Source organism: Lynx rufus, unplaced genomic scaffold, assembly GCF_022079265.1.
Source record: "Lynx rufus isolate CCGP_SWC_20201006 ecotype Redwood Valley unplaced genomic scaffold, mLynRuf1.p SCAF_1, whole genome shotgun sequence".
Taxonomy (NCBI): Eukaryota; Metazoa; Chordata; class Mammalia; order Carnivora; family Felidae; genus Lynx; species Lynx rufus.
The window spans coordinates 132,482,068-132,501,285 of record NW_025814823.1 but is presented as its reverse complement, the minus strand read 5'-3'; the positions used below and the strand labels follow the sequence as shown (position 1 = coordinate 132,501,285).

At 33.6% G+C, this 19,218-nt stretch overlaps 1 protein-coding gene across 1 annotated transcript in view; it reads left to right on the top strand.

The window, feature by feature from the left end:
* The window catches only part of ADAMTS6 (ADAM metallopeptidase with thrombospondin type 1 motif 6), a 303,804-nt gene that overhangs the window by 154,301 nt on the left and 130,285 nt on the right, over window positions 1-19,218 (top strand). Inside the window, exon 9 of the mRNA XM_047087098.1 lies at window positions 12,858-13,004. Coding sequence (XP_046943054.1) covers window positions 12,858-13,004 — 147 coding nt within the window. The remainder of the gene's footprint in view (window positions 1-12,857; window positions 13,005-19,218) is intronic.

Genomic DNA, 19,218 nt, shown 5'->3' with positions numbered 1-19,218 from the left:
ATAGTGCTTAGATGAAAATCAGTAAGGAAATTGTTAATAGCATGAAAGTCTGTGGATAGCTGTATGTATCCCAGAGTGTGGAGCATAAGGGAACCTGGATTACATACCTAGGACTTTAATACCCCAAATTCAAATGGAATCTCTGCTCATAAAGAGGTGGAATACTGGTCAGGATCTCAGAGTCTTGGGAGCAGGTGAAATAAACAATGGATTCATTTACTAAGATTTGGGTGTAAAGTAGTGTCTTCTTCGCAAGAAATAGGGAACAGAGCCTAACAATTTCAATTACTTTCAAAACCAGAGAACCAGACCAACAATATGCTATATTTTAATACTGTTCCACAGAGCTATTGGTTTCAATCTCTTTAAATTCTCCGTAACAGTGAACAAAATTGGTCCCAGAACCCATGAGCAGAGTTCATTGAGCCTTTCTGTGAGTTATATAACGACAGTTAGGCAAATGCAAGAAAGAGGGACAGAACAAGGCAAAGTTCATTATAGTGAATATGGAACTCATGTCAGATTCTGTGAACCCCATGTTTTAGAAGAAAATGTTTATTAGATATGCGTTTTAACCTTGTGAATCTACCCAGTTTATCCAAATTGAATCTCTGCTGATAGATTTTTCATCCATTTCACTAAGCCTCTAAGCCTTCATCACAATTATTAAAGTCTAATTTTATGCTAAGCACTGTGAATAAAATGAAATATAAAAAATTCTTTCTGCTTGTTGAAGTAACTAGTAAAAATGGATCCTGGTGTCAAGTCATACTTTGGAAGACAGTTTGGCAGTTTCTTACAAAAGTAAATGTACTCTGACTAAGGATCCACCAATACCTAAAAATGTGCAAATCAAACTATTACAGACTTTAGAACATATTATAAAAGTAAATCCTCATAAGCTTAGGATAAAGAAGGACTTTTAAAAAACAAGACAAAAGAACACTAATCGTAAAGTATGTGACTGACCAATTTAACTATAATAAAATTAAAAATCTGATTAAGAAACACCATAAAATGAAAAGACAGGACACAGTTTAGGAAAAGTTGTTTGCAGCACACATGTAGCTGATATAAGCAACTCATGCAAATTAAATATACACAGTACTTGAACATTTCACAAAAGAAGAAATCTAAATGGTCAATATGCATATAAAAAGGTGTTCAACCTAATCGATAATCAAGGACATACAAATTATGTCCACCATGATTAGCACAAATTTAAAAGTCTGACAGTACCATCTGTTGGTGGAGATGTGGTGCAACCAGGATTCTTACGCACTGCAGGCAAGAATGTTATTTAGTGTAACCACTTTGAAAAGGTGTTTGGCATTATCATGACCCAACAATTTATATTCCACATATATCCTAAAGCAGTAATTCTCAAATTGTGGTCCATGAATCCCTGGGATTTCTGAACCACTTTCAGATCAAACCTATTTTCATGGGGCACCTGGGTGGCTAAGTCACTTAAGCTTCCTACTCTTGATCTTGGCTTAGGTCATGATCTCACAGTTGGTGAGTTCGAGTTCCCTCATCAGGCTCTGTGCTGACAGTGTGGAGCCTATTTAAGATTCCCTCTCTCTCCCTGTGTCTGCCTCTGCTCTTGTGCTCTCTCTCTGTCTCTCTAAATAAATAAACAAACAAATAAAATAAAAACTATTTTCATTACACTAAGACCTAATATGCCCTTTTTTTCTTGAAACTGTATTGTTGTTTACACTGATTGTGTAAAATCACCAGTAGGTATAAGTGCTGGTACCCCAGCATAAGTCAAGTCAATCATACTAATAGTCATTTTATTTGTTACTACCATGTCAGTTTTACTTAAGAATGCTCTTGATAAAGCAGAAGAATTTTTATTTTTATTTTTATTGAAGCATGACCCTTACATATATATCTTTTATAAAATATTCTGTATCCCCAAATGGGAAGTATATGAAACACTTTTTGCTCCATATCTTAGTCTGATGGTTGTCACAGGAAAAGCACTTGTGCCATTGTTTGAGATGAACTAGCTGCTTTTTTCCTGGAACAGAATTTTTATTTGAAAGAACAAATGAGAAACTATGGGTAGTTGGCAGAAATTCACTTTGAAAGTAAACAAATGAGCTTATTATTCAAGGAAAACAACTTACACTGTTTATTACCAATGATAAAATTTGAACTTTAAGCAAAAATCAGAATTTAGGAAAAAGTTATATCTGTCATTATGAACTTGACAGCTTCCTAATATTTAAAGGCTTTTCTTTTTTCTTTTTCTTTTTTTTTAAGACTTTTCTGATGAGGTTTCGTGTTATTAATGAGACCAAATTAAAAAAGATCATTGATATTGTTTCAGAATAAATATTCCAACTAACATTTTAAAAATTATTTGTCAAGTTTGGGGTGCCTGGGTGGCTCAATCGGTTAACCTTCTGACTCTTGATGTCGGCTCAGGTCATAATCTCATGATTTGTGAGATGGAGCCCTGGGTGGGGCTCTGTGCCGAGAGCTCAGAACTTGCTTGGGATTCTCTCTCTCCCTCTTTGTCTCCCTTCCCCTCCTCCACTCGCTGTATCTCTCTCTCTAAAAAATAAATAAGTAAACTTAAAAAAATTATTTGTCAAATTTTAATATAGTATCAAAAAAAAAAACCCTACTGTTATCTGAAAAGGCTGTAAAAATACTCTTCCCTTTTTCAACCACATATTAGTGTGAAGCCAAATTTTCATCATACACTTCAACCAAAACGAAATACCACAACAGACGGAATGAAAAGCAGATAAGAGAACCCAGCTATTGTGTAGTAAGCCAGACTCTGGAGAGATTAGCAAAATATAATTAAACAATGCTACTCTTTTCACTGAAATTCTTGTTTTGTAAGATATTTTTAAATAAAATGCTCATGTCCTCACTTTAATTTTTAATATGATGTCACTACATAAAACCTCATAAACAAAAAAGATCTTTTGGATCTCTAATTTTTGTTAATGTTTATTTTTGAAAGAGCACAGGTAGGGGAGGAGCAGAGAGAAGGGGACAGAGGATCCAAAGTGGGCTCTGCGCTGACAGCAGCAAGCCTGATGGGGGGCTTGTAAGATCATGACCTGAGCTGAAGTCAGACGCTCAACCCACTGAGCTACCCAGGCACCCTATCTAGTATTTTTAAGAATGTAAAGAGATCCTGGGGTGCTTGGGTGGCTCAGTCGGTTAAGCGTCCGACTTCAGCTCAGGTCATGATCTCACGGTCTGTGAGTTTGAGCCCCGTGTTGGGCTCTGTGCTGACAGCTCAGAGCCTGGAGCCTGTTTCAGATTCTGTGTCTCCCTCTCTGTCTGACCCTCCCCCATTCATGCTCTGTCTCTCTCTGTCTCAAAAATAAATAAACGTTAAAAAAAATTAAAAAAAAAAAAAGAACATAAAAAGATCCTTAGACCAAAAGTTTAAAAACCGTTCTTAAGATACTCTTACAGATGACCAGGGGATATGTTCAGATGTATTCAAGAATGCTCATAGTGGCATTGTCTATAGTAGCCCCGTAATAAGAACCATCCCAAATTCATCGTCACAGAGTGGATAATTAAATGGTATATTTACAAAGGAAACCTGTAAGTGAAAACGAATGATGTAGTTAGCTCAGCAGAGATGACATTCTCTAAAAAAAATTGTTGAATGAAAGAAGCAAATTATAAAAGAATATCTACAGTGTGATTTCAGTTCTATAGACTTCAAAACCAGGTAAAATTAACATACATTGTTTAGAGATGCCATAGCGGATGTTTACCACAAAAGTCAGGGTAATGGTTCTTTCTTAAGAGAGGAAGAAGAAGATGATTATAAAGTTGAACACAAGAGGCAAGCTTTTATTATTCTGAAAATGTTATGTTTCTTAAATTTAGTATTAGTAGGGGTTACATGGATGTTTCTTTATAATTATTCTTTAAAATGTAAATATTTTATTATCTTTTAAGTATGCATGATATCATATGTCATATAATATGCATGTGAGACTAAAATTAAACTCACAAAACAAAACAACAAATAAGAAAATATCATTAGAAGGTATGACAAGGGAGTTAATCAGACTTGTTACAAATTTTACTTGTGTTGGATGCTCTGCCTTCTGTGAAACGCAAATAGTGTCAATAAGCCATTAAATTTTTATGTTTATTTCAAACCAAGCTGAGGTTTATCTTGTAGCAGTTTTTGTAAGAATGATTCATGAGACCTCTATTCCTTGAGTTTTTGTTCAAAACGATTTTGATACTCAGTTTGGCTGAGTCCAAGTCATTACTCTGTGGTGTGCTGGTGTTAAATGTCACCATGGTGAAATCTGAGGGTAATCAGATTGTTTTACCATTATAGGTAATTTGTTCTTTTGCCCCAGTTGCCCAAAATATATCTTAATTTTGTAGTCCATTAAGTTAACTAGAGTGTGGCTGTGTGTGAAGTCATTCTGTGTCAGTTTTTCCTAGGACACCAGATTTTAGCGATTTTGGTTTAAAAAATTTTTTTTAATGTTTATTTATTTTTGAGAGAGAGAGAGACAGAGTGCAAGCAGGGGAGGAGCAGAGAGAAAGGAAGACACAGAATCCGAAGCAGACTCCAGTCTCTGAGCTGTCAGCACAGAGCCTGATGCGGGGCTGGAACTCACGAACAGTGATATCATGACCCGAGCCTAAGTCAGACGCTCAACTGACTGAGCCACCCAGGCAGCCCAGATTTTAGCCATTTTTATTTCTCAAAGTTTTCTTGAATTTTTTATAATCACTTTCTGTTTTATTATTTTGGCCCTTTTAGTGGAGACAACAGTGATATATATTGTATTTCTTTCCTTTATCTTTTAAACTGTCAGTTTTCATTTTTCTTGCTTTTCCAATCCTGTGATAAATCTTTTTGGCAGTTGCCTAATTTCATTTTTTGCTACCTCACCATGGCCTTTTGCCTGTGATACTTTTATTTTGCACCCCACCCCCATTTACTTCCTCTGATAGTTCGTGTTTTCATCCCCTGTCTTGCCATATCTCCTTTGATTGCTTGTATTTCTGCATTAAATTCTTGTTTTTATAAAATGATGGCTTCATTAAGTTGGTTTGAATTTATATGTGTCCAGTTTTTATCTTTTCGGTCCCAGTGTTTTTGTTCTGCTAAGTGTCCTTCATCTCCTATTCGTGTTTTTCTGTTCCAATTATTTATTTTCTAGATACACTTCTTGTTCCTTTTGAATCACGTGTTTGAATGAGTTTGATTTTCTGGAAGAACTATTTGTAGAAACTACAAATAGGGCCAGAGCTCTTTTCTTACCAGGAATTTATTAATGATATAGAGTAGTGCATGTGATTCAAGTTCTTTAACGCTGTATTCCTTTATAAAACTATTAGAATCTCTCTTTCACCCTTCTTTACCGACAGACTGCTTCCTACAAATATGGTTTGTGTGACTCCCATGTAAATAGGCCCAGCCTGGTCTTCTTCTGACAACTGGAGCAGGGTGTATATTCCAACAGTTTGCACTCCTACTTCATTTGTTCTCAAGAAGGTATTTTTGGTTTTACCACCCAGATTGTTGCACATAACTTTGGAGAAATATGCTTTACTTGTTTATACTCAGGCCTTCAATTATTGTTGTCTTCTCTCTGTGTCTTGCTGCATTCATCTTTGCTTTTTCTGAATTCAGTCATCCTTTCACACACACGGTTTATAGTTTTAGAGGTTTTTTACATTTCATTAAATGCAAAATTTTTATTTATTTTTCTTGTTTTTTTTTTTTTTTTTTACTGCTTAACAATATAGAAATAACCGTGTCCTTTCAGCTTTTGAGATAGGAACAGAAACAATAAGACATGAGAAGGGAAATTTCTGGTGTTTTTCTTGTATCCACTAGGAGATTCAGTTGGAAATCTTCAACATATAATTTATTTCCTAGGATGGAAACAAAACAAAAAGCCTACTTTGTTTTAATAGATATTATTGAGAATTTGAGCTTTAGTTTTTTAAAAGATTAATACTAATATGAAGTATTTTGCTTTCAGAATTACTTAGCTTTTCATAATTGAGTATGTTATCCTAATCAACTACAATCTACTCTCTCATTGGATTTGAGATTTAATTTTACCCTACTTATAATTAATTATAAGTTAGCCTATAGTTGTCATATGGATGCTAACAAAAGACATGAAATTCCTGGATCAGCGACAAAGGATTTTATTCCTTACAGCAAAGTAAATAGCATTAAGCATCAGCGTATTTATTTAATTTCTATTGGCCCCTGATCCCACAGAGGCAACACATATGGCTTAGATGAATGCTTCATACACAGTGGGTTTGCATCAAAACTGAAAAAAAAAAATTGAGCTTGGGGAATCAACCACTTTTATAGCAAGTAGTAAATTAACCTGTTTTTTTATCCAGGGGTGGGGGGGTTACCTCATTTGTCAAAGTTATCCTGTGAAATGTTCTGGTTAAAGCATAAGCCTTGCAGACTTGGAATACCCAGTAAAATGTGGGGAATCAGAAGAGGCCCAAGGAGACTGTCTCTCCCAATCTCTCTCTCTTTCTCTCTTTCTCTGTCTACCTCTGTCTGTCAATCTCTGTTCATAAAACACTCCTCAAATGAGAATCCCTACCTCTATGTGATCTGAAATATTTTATTAAACACATAAAACCAACCAGGAACAGTTACCACTGTTAACTCATCCGAGTGGACCCCATGTTCACCAAACTCTCTTTTGTTCTTATTCTTTTTTTTAAAATTATTATTTTTGAACTCAAGAGCAGAGAGTTGAGTTTGTTTTACGTTTATTGATCTATCATCCATCTTCTATCTATCTATCTATCTATCTATCCATCCATCTATCTTTTATCTTTGTATCCTCAGTTCTTAGCACAATATCATTATCATACCCACCAAGGACCCTTCTTGGTTAATATATGTAAATATGTATTTGTTTCTATAATCCTGTTTTCCATTCCAGTTTATTTTCTTCCATAGGTAACTAGTCTAATAAATTTTATGTGTATATTTGAATTCATATGTATCCTTGTAAAATGTCACATGTTTTATATGTGTATGTGTTTATTTTTTAGCCTTTTAACTTCTGAAATAATTTCAAGCTTACAGAAAAATTAATATAATGGAAAGATTTCCCATATGCCCTTCACTCAGATTCAAGTATAATTAATATCTTATTTATTTTAATATAATTTATTGTCAAATTGGCTTATGTACAACACCCAATGTTTATTCCAACAAGTGCCCTCCTCAATGCCTACAACCCACTTTCCCCACTCCCCCACCTCCCATCTACCTTCAGTTTGTTCTCTGTGTTTAAGAGCCTCCCCCACTCTCTGTAACTAATTTTTTCCCCTTCCCTTCCCACATGGCCTTTTGTTAAGTTTCTCAAGATCCACATATGAGTGAAAACACATGATATCTGTCTTTCTCTGACTGACTTATTTCACTTAGCATAATACCCTCCAGTTGCATCCACGTTTCTGCAAATGGCATGATTTCATTCTTTCTCATTGCCAAGTAGTATTCCATTGTATGTATAACCCACATCTTATTTATCCATTCATCAGTTGATGGACATTTAGGTTCTTTCCATAATTTGGCTACTGTTGAAAGTGCTGCTATAAACATTGGGGTACAAGTGCCCCTATGCATCAGCACCCCTGTATGCCTTGGGTAAATTCCTAGCAGTGCTATTACGGGGTTGTAGGGTGGTTCTATTTTTAATTTTTTGAGGAACCTCTGCACTATTTTCCAGAGCGGCTGCACCAGTTTGCATTCCCACCAACAGTGCAAGAGAGTTCCCATTTCTCCACATTCTCACCAGCATCTGTAGTTTCCTGATTTGTTCATTTTAGCCATTCTGACCAGTGTGAGATGGTATCTCAGTGTAGCTTTGATTTGTATTTCCCTGATGAGGAGTGATGTGTGTCTGTTGGCCATCTGGATGTCTTCTTTGGAAATGTGTCTATTCAGCAACATTTACTTTAAATCTTTCTTTCTGTATATGTACGTGTATTTTTTTTCTGAGGTGTTTGGCAGTAAGTTGTAGACATGCGCCTTTTCCCTTAATATTTCAGTTTGTTTCCTGAGAAGAAAAGATATCTCTTATATACCACAGTATAATTACCAAACTAGAAATTTTAACATTGATATACTACTATTATTGAATATGCAGTCTGTATTCATATTTCATCAATTGTCCCAGCAATGTGTTTTATAACTCTTTCTCCCATCCAATCCAGTTTCTATTGCATTTAGTTATGTTTCTTTAGTCTTTAATTTGGAACAATTCCTTGGCCTTTTGTTGTTATTTGAGAGTGTGTATGTAATTTTTGCTTATATATATGATATAATGCTATCAATCTTTTTCTTAATTTTTTCAGTTTTTAAGATCCACCCATACTTATGTGTAGACATCTATCTTGTTTGCTGCTTCCAATTTCTGCTCAGTATCCCATAATATGCATCAGCCAACGTTTACTTATCCATTCCCTAGTGACAGACACCTAGATTATCTTCAACAACTTGCTGTCATAAATAATTCTGTTATGAACATCTTCCTACATGTTCCCTTTGGGAGTATTCCTGTGATATATAGCCAAGATTAGAATTGTTGGGTCATAATATATCTGCCTATTTAATTTGACAAAGTACTGCTGAATTGCTCTCTAGAACAGCCACCCTGACCATATGCTTTGTTCTAGATAACATTCTAATTTTTGCTATTATGGTAGTTTTAAAGTGGACTCTTGTTTATTCTTTCTGATCACTAATGAGTTTCACTTCTTTTACCAACTCTTCACTGAGATAGACTTTCCTCAGGAGGGAAACTATCTTTACATACGTGTGTGTGTGTGTGTGTGTGTGTGTGTGTGTGTGTGTGTGTATGTGTATGCAGACACGCTCGTGCGTTATACTCTAGCACAATCAGCCTCTTAGAGGGATCTTTTGAAGTTGATGTCATGAACAGCAGTTGTAAACCCCTATTTTACTTGACATTCTCTTAGACAATTAAACCTAAGTCCTTAAGACAACTATCTGCATCTGACAACTAAAGATTGTTAGTAGAAATAGAACTTGTAAGGTTTCCTCCTTCATGTACTAGAATTCATGAGCTGTTTTTTTTTTTAAGTTTATTTATTTTGAGAGAGAGCGTGTGTGGGTAGGGGAGTGGCAGAGATGGAGGGAGAGAGTAGTCCAAGCAGTCTCTGCAGAGCCCAGTGCAGGCCTTGAACTCACAAGCTGTGAGATCATAACCTGAGTGGAAACCAAGAGTCAGATGCCCAACTGACAGAGCCACCAAAGTACCCCTGAATTCATGAGCTTTAAAAAAATTTTTTATTTGAGTATGGTTGGCATACAATGTTACATTAGTTTCAGGTATACAACATAGTATTTTAACAAGTTTGTATGTTATACTGTGCTTGTCACAAGCATAGCTACCCTCTGATACCATACAATGCTATTACAATATGACTGTATAACCCTAAGCTGTGCCTTTCATTCCTCTGATTTATTCATTCCATAACATGAAGCCTGTATTTCCCACTCTTTCTTCACTCATTTTGCCCATATCCCTGGCCTCCTCCCATCTGACAACTATAATTTTGTTCTCTGTATTTATAGGTCTGATTCTGCTTTTTTTTTGTCTGTTCTTTTGTTTTGTTTTGTTTTTTAGATTCCACACTTGAGTGAAATCAAATTGGTTTTGTCTTTCTCAAGTCTGACTTACTTCACTTAGCATAATACCCTCTAGTTCCATCCATGTTGTCACAAATGGCACAATCTCAACCTTTATTAGAAAATGATAGAATTTCTGGAATACTGTAAATACTAGCATGCAAAAAATAAAATGTTATATACCTCTTTGAAATGTATCAATTGAATCTAAATGCCATTACATTTTGCTAACTTTCATTATGCATTTAAAAACTATGAACAGGGGCATCTGGGTGGCTCAGTCGGACTTCGGTTCAGGTCATGATCTCACAGATTGTGAGTTGGAGCCCCACGTCAGACTCTGTGCTGACAGCTCAGAGCCTGGAGCCTGCTTCAGATTCTGTGTCTCCCTCTCTTTCTGCCCTTCCCCCTCTTGCACTCTGTCTCTCTAAAAAAATAAACATAAAATTTTTTTTTTAGTGAAAACAATGTGAACATGGTCTTTTTCATAGTCAAAATTTACATCATTTTTTCACTCCTTTTACTCAATATATATGCTTCATCTTTCCCAACCAGAATATTATCCTGATGTATATTTTAATATTTCTTAATATACCTTAAAATATATTTTCATACTTAAATGTGTTTTAATTATATCAAATATCTTTATCACAAAATGCATATAAATTGTAATTACATTTTAAAAATTTCCTGTGATAATGAAGGAAATTTTTTTCTGGATTATAGATTCATTACATTATAATCATTATTAGTCAATCATTGATCAGAAACACATATACATATTACACATTTTAATACATAATTAAATGTAAAAGTAAAGTTTTATAGAAAAATGTGCCTTTAATTATTTATATTTTTTTCAGTTACTGCATTTGTCTCTCTATTGCTAGAATGAGGCAGAATTTCAACATCAATTCGACTCTGATTTTTTTTTTACAGAGGTGAATGCTGACAAAATTTGTTCACATAAATAGGTGAAAGGAATTTATTATAGAAATATCATTCACTTCTTTGAACTCCTTTTGTATTATTTGTCAGAACATAACCATTGGTGATCTAGCATCAAAAAGATTTTTTAATAACCCATCAACTGTTAATTTGATTATATCCTCTTGTAAACTTGATGAAAATAAGTAACTACGTGATATGTTATTCATTCATTAAAGTCATTCTTTTTCTCAACACTAACACCAAATAATTCTGATTATCTCTTTCCTTGACACATTTTTATACCCCAAGGCAATGAACTATTGTAAAATTATGGATAGGTGAAGGATAAGTTTTTCTTTTATAAGGTGGGAGAAAAAAGATCTTAAAAGGAGAAGCTTGACTTTTTTTTTTTTTTAGAAAAGAGTACATAAGGAAATTGAAGATCTCAAAAATTATTTTCTTACAGCCATCTGTGTCTGCCTACACCTATCTTAACATGTCTCAGGAATATGTATAAGTCTGTTGCTAAAAGGAAATAATTTTTTTAAGCTATCATCTTTTTAAAAGAATCATAGTAGTATTCACATGGTAACATCAATCTTTGAGAGAAGTATAAATTTTAAGTTTATTGAATTAAAAATTTACATTAAGGAGCTTATGATGTAACTCTGCAGCTGATTGTTTTGACAGAATAATATCTAATTCAATAAACTGTAAACTCTGCCATCATTTTCTTAGAAGACCATTCAAAGAGATTGATTCCAATGTGTTGATGTCAAATAAGAAGGCTAAATATTGGTGTTCATGGAAGGTTATTTGGTGTTTTAATTTAGGGCTCTGGATATACAATCTCATATGTTTCTCTTCCTTTGCTTTTGTTAGTTCCTCCGCATGAATTCCTAGTTTCTTCTTTCCCCACATATTTTATGTCTTTATTATAGCTCTTTTATGTTGTATTTATGAAGACCAATCCACTCAGCTTCTTAAACATGTCTCACATCAATCCCACCTGTCTATCTTAGTGCCCTAGTTCAGACCTACATCAGTTCTCTGCCTCATTCTCTTCCCACTGCTTTTTGTTCCATCTGTTTTCCCTGCCTCCATTGTCTTCTCACTCCAATGTCTGGACCACAGAGTTACTGTAATGACCTGTCCAAAATACAAATCAATTCCATATTCTCCTACTCTGAAATATTCACTTGCTCTTACTCACAAACCTTCAGCATCTCTACATGCCAAAAGTATTAATATTTACTTTCATTTAGTGTAATTCTCTATTCTCAACTACCTTTCAAATTTTTTCTCCAGCAGCTGTCATCAATATGTTTTATACTCTTGTCACACAAATTACTTATTTCCTTTTATACATATCCTGGTACATTTATTAGGATGTCACAATAGACACATAACTTTATGTTTTCAGTAATATTCAACATAAACCTTTGACCACCTGTGAAAAAAGACTAAAATTTATTCATATGCAGTGGACATATCCTTTATAGGAAAATTTATGATTTATCATTGAGATATGTTTTTATATCACATTGATGATAGCACTAAACATGGGTATAGGACCCAGGGTAGGGGAATGACAAAGACAAGCTTTGAATAATGAAAGGAAACCAAGGTAAAGAAAATCTCTCTAGCCATAATCCTTAAATGTATCAAGATTTTTCAAAAGGTGTTTTGAAAACACATATACAAACATAAATTACATATGTATTTAATTCTCCTTTATATTACTAAGAAAAAAAGATTTTTGGATTTGGCCTTTAACCTAGAACTCAATGGATTATAACCATCTTTTTCTAATTCCCTTTTAGATTCAGCATAGGGAGGAAACATAAACTCTATGATGTTAAAAGGCAGTTTCTACTAACATTTACTAACTGTATGATCTTTAATAGGTCATTTAATTTTACTAAACTTCAGTTTTTCATACCTATAAAGTGAGAACTAATATACATCCCCTATCTATTCAGGGAAAGATTGTATCATATGAGCTACCATTTGAAAGTATATGATCAATTAAAGAGATATAAAAATAAATTGTATCATAGAAATATTCTGTGGTCTCCTTCACTTTAATCTTGTATTAATCTTGTATTTCCTTAGAGGATCTTGATAGAAAGTATATGTTGGTAAGGCTAATGAATGATCAAATAAGGAAATAAAGGATACATTGGGGGTTCGTTTATTTATTTATTTTATTTCTTTCTTTCATGTTTCTTATGTTTTTTCCTTGCTAACACAGTTTTGGTATGAACCATGATGGAATTGGAAATTCTTGTGGGACGAAAGGTCATGAAGCAGCAAAACTTATGGCAGCTCACATTACTGCGAATACCAATCCTTTTTCCTGGTCTGCCTGCAGTCGAGACTATATCACCAGCTTTCTAGAGTAAGTAATCTCTAGAGAGTGATGATGAATTGCTCCAGAAGTAAGCCCTTGGTAGAAGCCTAATATGTAGTGCTTAAAACTGCATAATGAGTAACTTTTATAGGGTGATATTTCAGGCTGTTCCCAAAATACTTTAATATATCGCTGTGGCAAATTTTTTCCTTCATACTCAAAAAAGAACTTGGTAGATTAGAGAAACTGGAGCAAGGATATAAACGGGGTTGATGATGTGAGTGTCAGAAATGTTCAATCAATGGGAAACAATGTCAGAAAGAATTTAAATTTACACAGTTTAATAGAGCATAGGCCAAACTTTAATTCAGTGATGATATATTTCGTTTTGTTGTTGAAAAAACTGAGTTTTTTAGGAATGAATGCTAAAGTATCTAATAGTAACAAACAACAACAACAAAAAACCAAACACCCAAGAAATGAAAATGAGAAAATGAAAATTTAATTTGAAATTTATTAAGTGACTCATCTTTTCTACAGTTTGAGAACTTCTTTCCTAATCTTTTAATGTATATTCCAAGTTTGTGGTTACTTAAATGTGAGATATGTAAATTAGCTCAGGTATAACTGTGTTTATGAAAGCAGATATTCTTTCACATCTCGCCTGTATAAGACTTCAGGACTGGACTTTGGAAACTCATGTAAGACTTAGGTCTCACTTTCTAACTGTGCAACCATTAGCATGTTACTTAACCTTTCCTAATCTTCAGTGACCTGACTTGTTAAATGAGTTACATAATAATACATGCATCATCAGGTTGTTATATATATAGCTATATACAATGTCATAATGTGTATGAAGTACAATAGACATTCATTAAGTGGTAAATATTATTTTAAATAATATTGAGGCTTTAAGCATTATTGCTCTATCATTATCTTCAACCGTTTTGTGCCATTTTTTTTTGGGTGGGAGAGATTAAATACTCTGTGAAAAAGTGACTCATAGATAAAGCACTTGTGAACAACAGAAATTCTTTTTAAAAATTGTCTTTGTTCAAAGTTCAAATTTACATGACTATGGTGTAAAACTTTAAAGATTCAGAAAAGCTATGTAAGGTAATATTATTCATTATAATCACATTCTGAAAACTTAAAGTTACAAATTTTTAAGCCCCAAACAAGAGATTTTAAACTACCTATCACAGTGCTTTCAACAATCAGAGATCAAAAGGTCAATGTTTAAACTGAGCCTTTTTGAATTAATTAATATAATAATGAAATAGAAGGAATTGGAAATTCATATCAGAATGTAATTCCTCTGAATAATTATGCTATAACCTAAATATTTTTAATTTTAGTAATAAGTAATTATGACACTGCTTGCTTAGTGCCAAAACTGGATTGAAGGCTATAAAGATAGACCACAGAGAATTTGTTGCACATCTTTGGGCAGTTTTTAACACAAAGCAGTAGCATTATCATTTTCCAAGATGTTTTTAATGAGATCATATTACCTAAATTTTAAACATTGTTGAAGATCTGCTCTCCCCAGAAATCAAGCCAGATCTGGAATTTCTCCTTTGACTTGGCTCATGTTTTTATAATGGAATCTTAGTGTCTATCACCAGAAAGACAAACTGTATAACATGCTCAATATTCCTGTGAATTTTTGAAGGCTTGTCTCCTCTTTTTTTTTTTTCAAGTACTATTTTCTTTCTCCCCTATCCTGTTTATTTTGCACAGTTTATTTGCTAGGGCCATCTCTGTATACCTAATATAAGCACCAGTTTTGATCTCTTGCCAGACCCTGTGTAGTCAAAACTGTATTAAGACTGTTAAAAAACAATCCCCAAAAGGGAATCCCTAAAATACTAATAAAATACTGTTAAGAAATCACCAATGGTTTGGTGAGAGATGTAAAATTATTACTAGGTACAGGAAAGTGTTCCATTGAATTAATTAAAAGAATTAATCCAAAAAGCATTATTTAAGCCTTATTGCCTCTTTGCATTTTGTATGTAAGCATGATTAGTGTTGACAGGGTTCTAAAGGGCTTATTTATCCTGTATTTTATGAAAATATTTCTGTTGTGCATCCTCATGGGAATGCTCACAAAGTTAAAGCCATCAGTAAAAGATATTAAAGACAATGTGTAGAGACTTGGGGAAAGTTGGCTTTTTTTTCCCCTCTTTAACAATAAACTAAACAACTCTGATTATAATCTGACCAAGCGATAAAGGTTTTTTAAACACAGGGCCCTTTAAAAAGGTCAGTTCACTGGAGCACAAAGACATAATAGTAACTTTCTTGAATTTCTTTGTTCCTTTTTATTAATGCGGTTGGCTTAATTGCTTTAACAGCTATGTGTGATATTTTTAAAAATCCAGTGATATTTTGATCAGGGATTGAGGTTACATTTATGTTTTATAGTTGGCTCAAAAAGACTCATAACATTTTATTTTAGTTTCTCTTCTCAAAAAAAAGAAATCTTGAAAGATGAATTGTTTAGGAACTGCAGCCCAGCCAACAAAATGCATACCTTTCTTTACTTAGTGACTGTATAGGCCCAAGATGATGGTGGATTTTAACAATGAGCTTTCTATGATTTATAGACATTCACTATTCACTATGTTCAACTGAAAACAATTCCATGGCCTTTAAATGCCAGTAAAGTAAATTCTCTCGTGTCTTTCTGAAACACTAGGTGCTATTGATCAATCAGGAGATGGTGTTTACCAACTCCCAATATTTTTTTTCAGATTTCTTAAACTCGGTGATTCAATAAGTGGTTCATGAATCGCCCAGAAGCCGTCCTGATTAAATAATAAAGAACCCATTTCCGTTAAAATGGACGTGTTATGCCAGCTTCTGATGTTTTCGACGACGGCTTTGCAGGTAGTGTCCTTCCTATCTGCCTGCGGGACTTATTGACTTATTTATTTAGAAAATAGAGAAAGATGAACCTGGTATCATGGCTCACACTCATTGATGACTATGGGCTAATTTACCAGGCAGTGGAAGACAGCCAGAAGTAGTTTAGGCCAGTTTTTCATACATTTTCCACCACTTAGCGGTAGTACAGAGTAATTTCATATAGTTTTCAAAAATTCCAGAGCCTCTGTGAATCAACTATTGCTCTATTTAAATTAAAGTCTGTTAAATTGTTTGAACTGTCAGAGATCCATAGCAAAATTTCCTACAGTTCCAAATTAAATACAGACTAGCCGTTTTCACAGAAAGGATGGAAGCTGAATAAAGAAAGGCAATACGATTGTTGAAGGTGAACTAGAAAGAAGGATCTACAAGTAAAGTGATATAAGATGAACAGGATGACCAAGACACTCACATTGTCTTGTAGCAATTACCTTTGAAGATCAGTATCAATAATCTTTAAATGGAAACCAATTTCATAGATTGGACCCTCTTTTTATATGGAGCCCAAGAAACAGAAAAACAAGTTTCTCTTCCTTATGTTAATCAGGCACATTTTGGGGACTTCACTCTAACCCCTAAATATCTTTGATAAATCACAGTTACATATCGACAAAAGAGGATAACTGAGTAAATCATTATCATTACAGTGTTTGTATGTTGGAAGCCTCAAATTCAGTTATATTCAAGCGTCACAGTCATATAGAGGGCAAGAGAGAAAGGTCTAACTTATTTTAGAAGGTAGTTATTATTAATTTTGTGGATATTGATAAAGCAGTTTACAATAACATAGTAGATAAGACACTTGACTTACCACAGATAATGCAATTGATTCATTTAATTTAGGTGTATGAGCACAATTTTGTGTTATAAATAGGAGTTGACATTAAATGTTAACTTTTTGTTGTTGTTGTTACAAGACTGTTAAGATATGTATAGGGTATATAGAATGATTTATTTTTTAGATTGACCCACTGTGTGGCTGAAGGTCTGTACTTTATAGTATAATTGTTTAAGTAAAAAATAAATCTAAAATTGCAATTAAGAGAATGTGCTCATGTGTTCTGGAAACAAAGCCAAGGGTGCATATTTTACATAGGGATCTGTAAATATTAACTGAAGATTCAACTCTGGCTCATGTTCCCATTTCAAGACTAATTTTTGAACTATGTAAATAAGACTTCTCTAAATTAGAAGTAGAATACATAAAATATGATTTTGCTATCATGCTGCAAGGATTTCTGGAAATGTAAATATATTTTGATTTACTAAGAATTTCATAATCTGGGAAAAAGCGTGTTCTCAAACATGCATTTTTTCTACTAAGAATTTCATAATCTGGGAAAAATCATGTTCTCAAACATATTTCTTCTGTTTTGTCTTAGATGCATAAACAAAAGTAGAGTTTATTATTATCTATAATGCTGTAGATATTAACTAAGATTAGGCTTTGTAGTGAAATAGATGCTGATAGGAAAATAATCATAGTTCTACTTTTTATGTATATTGTTTTGCTCAGGACAAGTGTTATATCTGCTTAATAATAATAAGTTGTAATAGTATCTCATAGATGGAAAGTAACAGTGCTCATTTCATTTATTAATGAGTGAAGTTTATGTTTTCTGAGTGGATAATTTGCATATGACCAAAGCACAAACCATCTATACTTAAAAGTGCCATTCTTATTTTGATAAAAGTAGCCTAAATAACACTAGATTTAGCATAAGAATTATAAGGTTATATCAGTTAGATAGAACCCTAGATTTAATACAATATTCATAATTTCCATTTCATTAAATGGAGATAATTACAAAATATAAGAAGATAACTCATCTAATATTTTTGAGAAAGGAAAAACGTTTGTACCAGGAGAACTGTACAAAGATGTTCTTTATCAGCAGAATTTGCAATTTTCAGAAATTAGGAATAATGCAAATGTTTGTTAATAGAAGAATGGATAATTGTTACATAATCTTAAATGGAATATTAAAGAACAGTATTAATGAACAAGCTACAGGTATACACATCAAAATGGGTATATTTCACATTCATAATGTTGAACAAAAGAATAGTCACAAAAGAAAACCTATAGTATGACTCCTTTTATACATATAGTCCAAAAATAGGCAGATTAATAATTGGGAGATGTATAATTACTAAGACAAGCATGGAAATAATGATTTTAAAAGTCAGAATATTAGTTACTTTTTGTGGAGAATACGAGGGATGTGTTTAGGGTTAAGTGTTTGGGAATTTCCTAAGGGAGGGGGGAACACTTCTAGGGTTAAATATACATCTCTCAGACCCATATCCTCTACCTGTTATACTTACATCCATGATATTTCATAATGGCAATTGATGACTCAGATGCATGGAAATATCCAGAATTATTATTTTCTAAGGGTTAATTAAAATAATTGTGATCTTAACTTACTTGAAAGTAGCAGGAAAGTAGCAGACACATTTTAGCAACATTATGCAAAAAATATTTTTATCACTTCATGTCCAGTTAAGAATTAAAATATGAAAACTATCCCCCCCCGATACTTTAATCCAGGTTTTACTGTATATATCAGATATGGTTAGTAGGAAAATAAGTAGTACATTTTCTACCCAAAACATAGAAAAAATTTAGATCAATCTTGGAGATACTCCTACCCTTGCTTTCCCAGAGCCAATAATAGGTAAGATCTTAGTGACTTGTACAGTTCTATAGACAAACCCATTTCAAAAGGACTTTATTGCTGCTGTATTCCTAAATACATGTCCACTTCAAAAAGATCTATACGATTTTTTAATATTTTATTTCATATGGTATTTTATTCTTCTGCAAAGAATAAGATTTGTCTATGTATTTAATTAGACCATATTAATACAAAGCTATACATAATTCTAAAGAATGGAAATAAAAATCCACTTTTTTAAAAAAAAATTTTTTTTAACGTTTATTTATTTTTGAGACCGAGAGAGACAGAGCATGAATGGGGGAGGGTCAGACAGAGAGGGAGACACAGAATCTGAAACAGGCTCCAGGCTCTGAGCTGTCAGCACAGAGCCCGACGCGGGGCTCGAACTCACGGACCGTGAGATCATGACCTGAGCCGAAGTCAGATGCTTAACTGACCAAGCCACCCAGGCGCCCCAAAAATCCACTTTTGAGTAGAAGACTTTGTCCACAGGTCACCACAATGCATGCCTTCTGTATTGTCTGGGGGCCCTTCCATTGATTGGGTGATTTGGTATTTTTTGAACAACATGAACCATGATTAGAAGACCATTAATACCTGGGAACAAGAACTTTTTTTTTTTTATATATATATATATGAAA